Source organism: Magnolia sinica, chromosome 2 (assembly GCF_029962835.1).
Source record: "Magnolia sinica isolate HGM2019 chromosome 2, MsV1, whole genome shotgun sequence".
In the NCBI taxonomy this organism is placed as follows: Eukaryota; Viridiplantae; Streptophyta; class Magnoliopsida; order Magnoliales; family Magnoliaceae; genus Magnolia; species Magnolia sinica.
The window spans coordinates 9687201-9697781 of record NC_080574.1 but is presented as its reverse complement, the minus strand read 5'-3'; the positions used below and the strand labels follow the sequence as shown (position 1 = coordinate 9697781).

General features: G+C 42.3%; 1 protein-coding gene across 1 annotated transcript; it reads right to left on the bottom strand.

Moving 5' to 3' along the window:
* Positions 1 to 215: 215 nt before the first annotated feature.
* Positions 216 to 4758, bottom strand: LOC131234247 (phospho-2-dehydro-3-deoxyheptonate aldolase 1, chloroplastic-like). Its single transcript, XM_058231051.1, has 5 exons — positions 4110 to 4758; positions 3726 to 4003; positions 3354 to 3630; positions 2998 to 3243; positions 216 to 660 (listed from the first exon to the last, which is right to left on the bottom strand). The coding sequence occupies exons 1-5, from the start codon at positions 4647 to 4649 to the stop codon at positions 376 to 378; spliced, it is 1626 nt and encodes a 541-aa protein (XP_058087034.1). The 5' UTR covers positions 4650 to 4758; the 3' UTR covers positions 216 to 375.
* Positions 4759 to 10581: the final 5823 nt, after the last annotated feature.

Here is a 10581-nt window from a genome sequence, read left to right as displayed (position 1 = left end):
AGGGAAAGGTAAGAGAAAGGACCAAAGGAATGCACAAGATGGTCCCACTAGTGTGCTTATTGATCATAGCCAACCATCTCCCCCCACCAGCCACGTGTACGGTGGATAGAGATGGCTCAATAAGACCATTTGGATTTGATTGTAACCAAACAACCAAACGCATAATGTTCTCACATTTTAGAAAAAAAAGAAGAAGGGAGAAGCGGCCTTTCTGCTTTATTCAAACTCCGAAGCTCTCAACCACATTTCTTCGAGTATACATAACATAAATATAAAACCCAACAAAGATAAGGTTCTAATAAATATTTAAAAGCCTCCAAACAAGGAAACCAAAAACACCAATAATAGGGTAGCAGAGGTGGCAACTTTCTCTCCTTAGAGCCCCAATGCGGCCATGGGGTCCAACTGCAGGTCGGCCTGCTGCGATGTGATCCTTCTCTTTCTCAGTCGCTCAGCAATGATGAAGGCAAGCTCAAGGGACTGGGAGGCATTGAGCCTTGGGTCGCAGTGTGTGTGGTACCGTGAGCTCAGGTCATCAAAGGTCACAGTCCGGGACCCCCCAATGCACTCCGTCACATTTTGGCCCGTCATCTCAAGATGGACGCCTCCCGGGTGGCTCCCTTCTTGCTCGTGCACATCGAAGAAGGCCCGTACCTCAGCCTAATGTTAAATAAATACAACATTATCATTATCATTATTGTTAAGGTACATAGATCTGGTTTAAGAAGAGATGGTGTATAGAGGGAATATGCTAATAAGATGCTATTCAGATTTCAAAATACAATGTTCGGTATATATTGAATATAATCACACAAAACGATAGATATTTACTTCGAAATCCAAGAATTCAAGAATCTTTGCTGTACATGTAAAGAAAAGAAATGCTTCAGTGCTCTCAGAGTATTATAATAGTTGTGTGAGTTTTAGTTAGACTGTCCGATCAATCGATTTGAACTGTCCATCTGAGTCCAGAACATATACCATGTAAAAATCTTACTGATTGAATGATACAATCCATCCTTGATTTGGCCTATTTTCTATAGCCGTTGTTTCTTCCAAGCCATGGATGAGATGGCTATGAATTCTTAACAGAAGTGATTCTTTGGAATCATTTGCAATCGATGATGGCCTCTAACAAATAGATGGAGCAAATTATTGATTGGACCTACTTTTGTGTAAATGATCTTGACAATTCATGTTAAAGACCATTGATGGAATGATTATATTTGTTGGGTTGGTGCAATACTTGCATGGTTATCTGTGCAATGTCCGTTGGACCTAGTGAACAGTCTAGATCAATGGATTGGACAGTCCAAGTGCCCCAATGCAATTAGAAGCACTATAACTTATAGTGCTGCAAAAAGCACCTGAGCATTTCTCTATAAAGAGAGAAATATATTGCTTTCACACCTAAGTTGGAAACAAATAAATAAAAGACACCCACCAAACACCTCTAATTTTATAGTCATACTTTTGCTCTTTTCTTCAATTAGTATAATGACTTTTTGAGTGACTTGCAAGCAACTAGAAACTACCTGGTCACCCTCTAACAATGTTTAAGGTCTTTCCGCAAAAGAAACCTTTTCTTTTTATTTATGAACTGAATTTCCAAGATTATGGCATCTTCCTACCAAGTATCTGGTGACTGGGATTGTAGGGTCTCTCCAATTAAGAGAGGGGGCCCACCAATTTGAAGGTCTGCATTGACATGGGCATCGATTGAATGGTGGTGATGGTTATATATTGGGACCATAGGACGGATTGATAAGCATGGGCAGCAATTTAATAGCAGAAATCATAGATGATATACCCCTAGGTGAATAATCATACAGAGAGAACTTGTAAACCATTTTCCAGCAAGTGTGTAAATCCAATCGATGAGGGTGTGCATCGATCCAACAGCAGCTATGGTTTATGTACTGAACGTCGGAGGATAGTTCTGAATCTTATGATTGATGGGCATGAGCACCAATTGGAAAGTAGAGATGGCGTTTACCCGAATACCAATATGTGAATGATTGGTTCCACACACTGGATTTCAGTGTGTGGAACCAATCAGTGCTCACGGGAACTGACCCGAAAGAGACATGGTTTGTCGTGTGTGGTGTCTTATGCTCTGGTACCCAAACAGGCCCCAAACATGAGGGAGCTCTTCTGCACATGATGAAAAAGCTCCCCAATTATTTTCTCCTGTGGTTGTAGTCTCACACCATACAAAACCACATGGTTTGAAAGCTACGTGCAGTGCGAGTCACATGGGGAAAGGCTCTCTGATTGTCCTCTCCCATGGTGGCAGTCACAGACCAAGGAAAACCACATGGTGCAAAGCTACATGCAACACCAGTCACATGGTGAAATAGCTCTCTGATTGTCTACTCCCAATTAGGCAATCACACACCACAGGAAACGATGTAATCTTCTTTTTTAGGCATCTTGATTTTGCCTTTGATTTTCAATCAACATGGTTCACATGTGGAGTACATCCAAGCTGTGTATCAGATGGGACCTAGAGTGTGGATGACTTGGTCCAACTCATCATGTGGGCTACACATGAACAAAAACAGTTTGACGGTTTAGAAAATATGTGATTTCCTTGAAAACCATCATTTTTTGAAACACGTGTGCCCAATCTGATGAGTCGACAACCGGCCAAGTTTTGGGCCACACATACAATAATGTGGGTCTCACCTGGTAGACCCCACCAAGTTGGCACAGCTGGATGAGTATAGTGTGGAGAGGGTCCTGTGGCTTATGAACTTCTATGGGTCAAGGCTAAATATTGCATGTATATTTTGTATTGATGGGCATGTGCAATTGGACTATAGAGATTTTTCCATAGACCAGATTTAGGCGGACAGCTTCTATAAGGATGATTTTTCTCTGCTACCCAAATAGCTAGTGACCCAATATCATAGATGAGGAGATGATCAACGACAATAGATCCATGATAACAAGGCAATTAAACATCAGAAAAGACAGAAGAGAAACGAATCTTACCCGAATTGCATCGAATGGGCGAGTTTTGAGACCACAAGGAGCCTTGATGGTGTTTCCGTGCATGGGATCGCTGACCCAGGTGACAATCTGCCCCGCGTGACGAACAGCTCTGATCAGATGCGGAAGCTTCACTCTCATGTTCTCCGCTCCCATCCTAGCAATCACAGTTATCCTCCCTGCTTTGTTCTGAGGATTCAAGATCTCGATCAGCTTCACCAGGTCGTTGGGGTTCATCTTATCACTCACCTGCATTTAGAAACCCGATCAACATCTCTCAATCCACAGCATCCGATCCCATGATCTATCACCAGACTACCTACGACCAATGTATGAGTCTATCATGAAGATGTATATACCTTGATGCCAAGAGGGTTGGCAACACCTTTGAGGAACTCAACATGGGCCCCGTCGAGTTGCCGAGTGCGTTCCCCGACCCAGAGCATGTGAGCTGAACAATCATAGTACAGCCCCGATGTCGAGTCCTCCCTGGTGAGTGACTGCTCGTAAGGCAACAGCAGGCACTCGTGAGAAGTCCAGAATTCCGTTGTGGTCATGATTGGGTGGTCCACTGTCAGCCCAGCAGCGGACATAAACCCCAATGCCTCGTCAACCCGGTGAGCCAGCTCCCTGTACCTGTTTCCACAACAAACACCATAACCCAACTCAGCACCAATCTCACCCAACTAAACTGAGTCAACCCGTTCCAAGTTACTGAGTTCAGCACGTACCTGTCTCCCTGCTCACTATGCTCTGTGAAATCAAGATTCCACTGAGTGACCCTCTGCATGGCGGCGTACCCTCCGGTGGCGAAGGCCCGCAGGAGATTGAGCGTGGCCGCAGCCTGGCAGTAGGCACGGATCATCCGCTGCGGGTCAGGAATTCTGGACTTCTCATCAAAGGCATCGCCATTGACATTGTCACCCCTGTAACTGGGAAGCTTCACACCGTTCTTCTCCTCGAACGGATCAGATCGTGGCTTCGCAAATTGACCCGCCATTCGCCCCACCTTAAAATTTTCAAGAAAAAACCCCAAAATCCAAACTCAATTGTCAATGCCACTATTTCAAGCAAACCTAATTTCAAACAGAAGCGAGGAGAAGAAGTAGAAGTACCTTGATGACGGGCATTTGTCCACCGAACATGAGGACGACTCCCATCTGGAGCAGGATTCGGAAGGTGTCCCGGATGTTGTTGGCATTGAATTCCTTGAAGCTCTCGGCGCAGTCTCCGCCTTGTAGCAGGAAGGCCTTCCCCATGGCAGCATCGGCAAGGCGATCCTCCAGATGGCGGGCCTCACCGGCAAAGACGATCGGAGGGAAGGCCTCTAAGGTCCGGAGAACGGAATCGAGATCATTCTGATTAGGGTATTCTGGGAGCTGAAGGGCCTTCTTGGATTTCCAGCTGTCGACGGCCCATTTGGTGGGGATCGATGGGGATGACGGCAGCGGTGGGGATACCTTGGAGGAGGGCTTGTCGGCGACAATGGGGTTCTTGGGGGCATCAGCAGCATGGACGGCTGAGATGGGCTTGAGGGGTTTGGTGGGGAGGAGAGGGAGAGAGGGTTGGTGGGTTTTGGAAGATGGGAAAATAGAGGAGTGGTTGGTTTGAAAAGGGGCTTTTGTTGAGAGAGAGGAGGTGCTTGACATTGCCATTTCTTCTCTTCTTTTTAGTTCCTTCTCCTTCTTCGGTCCTTCTTTCTCTTCTTTGAGAGAGAGGGAGAGGGAGAGGGAGAGAGAAAATGCCCTAAGAAGGGTGAGAAGAGGGGGAGAGATTTATAGAAGGGGGAATGAGGGGGTTGGTGGCCAGTGCAGGGAAGGTGGTGGTTGAGAGAGGGAAGAAAAATTACAAATTACATAAATTAGATAAGGTCCTGATCATCAGAATCTGTTCATGATAGTGGTAACTGCGATTAGATGATCCAGATTAGATGATCCAGACCGTTTATCCGATCGGGCCCATTGTGGATGATGAATAAGTCAAAAATTATCTTAAGCTGAAAGATTCTCTAACTGTATCAGTGGCCTAGAAATTTTCGTGAATTAAAAAGAGGCAAAAACATAGTGAGAAATGCCAGATATTGAATGCTCGGATCTTCCATCTTGAGACGCGGATTGTCTACTCTCTGCCTGTAGCGAGGTGGCTACCGGACAGTGCTCTGTGGGCCCATCATGATATATCAGTTTTGTCCACGCCGTCCATCTATTTTAAACTTTTGTGGCCTAAAGAGTTTTTGATGGCGGGCGTTCAATCGCAACCGTTCTCTTGTGCTGTGGTCCACATAAAATTTGGATCCGCCTATTTTTGGGCTGGGAAAATGGATGGACCGAATGGATAAAATACATACATCATGGTGGGGCCCACATAGCACCATCGAGTAGTGGCTACTGACAGCATTGGTAACTGGCGGACGCGGATTAGCTACTGAACTTGGCAGTAGTGAGTTTTGCGACTGAAGTGACGTAACTACGTTCTGTGGGCCCCGCCATGATATATGTGTTGTATCCACACCGTACATCCATTTAGAGAGATTATTTCAGGGTATTACTCAAAGAATGAGGCAGATTCAAATCTAAAATGGACCCCACTACAGAAAACAGCAGGGATTGAACACCTACCATTAAAAACTTCTTTGGGCCACAGAAGTTTTCTATCAAGTTGATATTTTTGTTTTCCCTTGTTCCATTTCTTTTTTTAACTTATAAACAAGTTGCATGTCAAATAAACATCATAGTAGACCCTAAAATGTTTTCAACGGTGGGCGTCACCGTCCCCACTGTTTTATGTGGTGGGGTTAACTTTAACTTTGGATCTGCCTTATTCTTTGGCTCATGATTTAAAATGATTCTTTCATATGAACGGATGGTGTGGATATAACACATATATCATGGTGGGGCTGAAAAAAACGTGGTGGGGCTAAAAAAAACGTGGTAACATCACTTCAGCAGCGAGACTCGCTACTGTCGGGTTCAGTAGCTAATCCGCGTTCGTAACTGGCCGATACACCTCGACGTATTGGAGTAGGATACGTCGGAACTCTGGATTTGGTTCTTTTCGAATAAGCCCCCGAGTGCGAGATGCCCAAAAATACTCGTACAAGATTGTATATTTCTGCACAAAGGCTACGGAGGCCGTCCATATTCAAAGCTAAAGGCAGGTTAAGAAAAGGTTGAAAAAATGCACTTGTCTTTTATCCACCATGCAAGTGAGACCCATCAATTAAACGGTTTGGATCATTGTAAATTAAATAACCCAGACTCAAAGTTGTATCCTTACTGTTGCGCCGGTGGTAGACTCTCCGGAGTTTCAACAACCGGTCAAGGGTTCGATTATCCATCGTGGTGAAATCCGACTCAGCGTGACTGTGCGGGGTGCGTGGGATGTATGTGGTGTATCCTCACGCTCCGTCCATTTTGAGAGGTCATGTTAGGCAAGGAGACAAAGAATGAGTAAGATCCATGCATATTTGAGATCCAATATGTTCAGAAGTTAATAGTGACATGGACGAAAGGAAATCACAAATATCAGGTTGATCAAAAACTTATGTGGCCCATGGAAGTTTTTAATGGTAGGACGTTTTCTTCCAATAAATGATGTTCCAACAGAGATCCGTTGGTGGATGTTTTTCCATTTAAGTCATGAGTGCATTCGGCTTATTGATGTTCCAACAGAGATCCGTTGGTGGATGTTTTTCCGTTTAAGTCATGAGTGCATTCGGATAGTACACTTGGCCAGGCAAAAGTAATTGTTTATCTTAAGAAAAAAAGGACGCAGGTTTCTGTGAAAGATTTTCGTTTGAAATTCCTGCACTAGGAACCTAGGTGGGGCCAACTGTGATGTTTGTGAGAAATCCTACCTGTCCATCCATTTTTTTAGTTCAATTAATGACTTGAAGCCAAAAATAAACCATTTCTAGAGCTCAAGTGGGCCAAAAACGTGATTATTGAATGTCCACAATTGAAATATTGGTAGGCCACAGAAGTTTTGAGTCATGCTAATATTTGTGATTTAAGTTCATCCCAGTATGAATGAAGTTATTAACGGTATGGATGACTTGTAAATATCATTGTCAAACCCAGGTAGATTTTAATGGTGGGAATTTCCCTAACTACATTTTCCTTTAATACGGCCCACTTGAGCTTTGGATACGGTTCATTTTTGGCATCATGTCTTGAAATGAACTCAAAAAATGGATGGAAGGGGATGATTTCTCACAAACATCACAATAGACCCCACCTGGGCTTCCAGCGCAGGAATTTCATGTGAAAGCCTTTTGCAAGAAATACGTGTAGATATGTAGAGTTTACCAGTATATGATCAACATTTATCGGTATATAGCCAAAGGAAGCGGATTGCGTACAGAGTAAACTCCGTAGGGTCCACTGTGATTTATGTATTTTATCTAGTCTATCCATCCATTTTATAAAATAATTTTATGGCCTTAGCTCAAAACCTAAGCACATAAAAGGCTAAAATCAACCACACCAAAAGAAACAATATGAATTAAATTTATACCGTTAAAAAATTATTGGGGGCCACAGAAGTTTTGGACCAAGATTACATTTGTTTTTTACCTTCATCCATGTTTTTTGATTCTTTGAACAGTTTGAAGGAAAAATAAACATCCCTGTGGGGCCTGGAAAGGTTTCAATGATGGAAATCATTATTTTCACTGTTTTGTGTGATATGGCTCACTTGAGATTTTTATAAGTTTCAATTTTAGGCTCAACGCCTAAAAATGAATAACATAAATTCATAGTGGGCCCAACTGAATTTTCTTAGTATGACAACTGGATTTCGTGGCTAAGTGGGTGCATAGCGGAGAAATATTTGTTAGCTCTCATTTTGTTGGCCTTCCAATAAATTTTAATTTAGACTTTTTTTATTCTTCTTAATTTTAATGTTGCTATAATATAGAAACTTTATAATTAAGAAATTTTAATTTTGTTATAATATAAAGCCTTCGTAATTAGGGAGCCTTAGGTGATTGCCTCACCTGCCTGCCTGTTTGAGCCGTCACTGCCCGTACATGTGCTATCGTACTACAAGCGAGAGATCTGATCCATTCATCATACGAGAGCCAGGTGGAGATTCCCTTTGCCGAAGAAAATGGAAGCGGATGCCGTGGAGTGCCACACACCACCAACCTCTTCGACGTGGCTTACAAAATGATGGATATATAAAGTGGACCACACAGGAAAAAGAGAAGGGATTGAACGAATATCGTTGAAAATTTACTGGTGGCTGAATAATTGTGTTTTCCCTTCATCCAAGCTTGTTAGAGCTGGGAACAGGTTATATGACCGCTCTAGAAAGGTTTTAATCGGCAGATATTATTGCCCTATATATATATACACACACCTGCAGAAACGCTCACCTGCAAACCAGTTCGTACGTACTACATACTAACTTTTTAGAGAACCCATCATACGTTAGGTGGATCCAAAATCTGAACCGTTCATGTGAAGCAGCACCTCGTGAAACCCAGGACCAAGTTTTACTTTGATTAAAACTTTGATGGGCCATGAAAAATGAAAACAGTTTCCTTCCTTAATTTGCATTTCTCTTTGCTATGGCCCACCAGAATTTTAGATCAGGGTGAAAATTTTTCACATTGGGTTTCATGGGATTCCACATCACATGGACCGTTCAGATTAGACACCCATGACACGTGTGCAAAAGTGCGCACGTGCGTAGGTGCGCAGGGGAGGCCACTTGAGCTTTGGATCAGGATCCAAGGTTTTTTGTTCAGACAGTAAAAAGATCTTGAAAAATGGAAATGGATGGACGGTGGTGTGCCATAAAACTCGGTGGACGTCAACACACCACCGACTTCGGTGGTGTGCAATCCGCTTCCCAAGAAAATAAAGGTCTGGCATATACGTGCACTGCGATGGAAGAAATGTTCACATCCAGCCGGTTGTACGAGAAGTTACCGTCCATCTGGTAAATAAATTTAATCATATCATCTGTGTACAAAATCCAATCCGTCCAATATGTTAGTTACATTATGAAAATTATCATATTTAAAATTTTAATCTCCACTAATTACATGGGCCATACAATAGAACATATTTATACACGATGAAAAATAACAGACTAAAAAATTGTCTATATGAAGACTAGATGGAGCTCAATTTTTTTAACATACAATCTTCATAGTGGGTCCGACCTATTAGACAGATTGGATTTCATATTCACATGACATGTTGAAATTTATCATCCTGGCGCATGATACTTAATGGCTTGAAGGCGCAGGCTTGGAGCCGGCCTGAATGACTGGGTTTTTAGGTCTTCTCTTTCCGAGGTATGCTACGATACATCGCCACCTATTGCTATTTTTATGTTGTGACATTGGAAATGGGATCTGAGTCATTTTTAGATGATCTAAACCGTTCATATCGTGGACGCTACTGTGGACGGGTAATGCAAGTAATATAATTAAAAATGAAATAATTATCAACTCGACAATAACAATGGTTAAAGAAAAATGTCCATATTCAAAGGTAAAGATTAAAAAATCAAAGGATTGAAATATTCAAATCTACCCACATCCACGGTGCGTTCCACCGAATGAATGGTTTGGATCACTGAAAAATGAATCCAGATCCAACAGCTACAGTTCTACATGAAAAAGCAATACGTGGGGAATATTGCAGCAAACCTTTTGTTTTTCAATGATTTTGTACTGAGCCAACTGCATTGTTTTCTTATTTTTTATTTATTTTAAGAAAATCATACCCGTCCACAGCGATATTTTATATTCCAGTGAGAACACGTAGCCACACACATTCACATCAATCGAACCGTCTAAATCATGGACCACACTGTTGATGGATCATATTCCAAAAGTTACCACCATCGGACCCGATTGGTGTCCATCAAGTGAACAGACAGAAAAGAAAATAGTCGTCTCTCTTTAAGTTCAACCGGAGAAAACGGACGGTTACGATCATTAACAGGGTGCTGATTTTAAGTTATTCATCCGTCAATAATTGATGGCGGGGACCATGATTTCATCATCCAAATTAGTCTCCCATCAGTATGACGCCACGTGTAAAGTAGATGTTGCCCGTGATTTGGACTGGGATCGTCTAGCATATAACACCGTCGCATAAAACACCCTACAGCTATATGGGGCCACCATCATGTAAATGTAAAATCCAGTCCGTTCATCACGTGAGAACCATTATTTAGATTGTACATATTAAATATAAGCCAACACAACAACTTATTTGGGCCAATCCAATGAGAATAATGTAAAAGTGCTCCCGAAATGGCAAAGTTCATACGGTGTGGTCCACCTGAGTTTTTATCAGCTTTTAAAAAAATAAAAATAAAAAAATTCTTCTGTTCATCTTAGTGATTTACTCCTGATTAATGGGTTCGATGGTGATACAAACCATGGTGACACCAGATACTAACCTATGGTAGGCATCCCATTTCTTATATTCTACGTCCCCAAATGAGTGGTGGATCTAGCTGATTTTTAACCTCCAGACTGACATCTGTAATAAAACCTGAGAGATGGAATGAATTCTACGCACACAACGTGGGGGGCCCCACAGAATTGAGTATTTAGGATTC

What these genes read in the sequence shown, in the direction of transcription:
- LOC131234247 (XM_058231051.1), bottom strand. Translation starts at nt 4,649, where the DNA reads ATGGCAATGTCAAGCACCTCCTCTCTCTCAACAAAAGCCCCTTTTCAA. An exon ending in GACAAATGCCCGTCATCAAG is followed by an intron (nt 4,004 to 4,109) that starts GTACTTCTACTT and finishes GAAAATTTTAAG; the next exon opens with GTGGGGCGAATGGCGGGTCA. An exon ending in CATAGTGAGCAGGGAGACAG is followed by an intron (nt 3,631 to 3,725) that starts GTACGTGCTGAA and finishes TTGTGGAAACAG; the next exon opens with GTACAGGGAGCTGGCTCACC.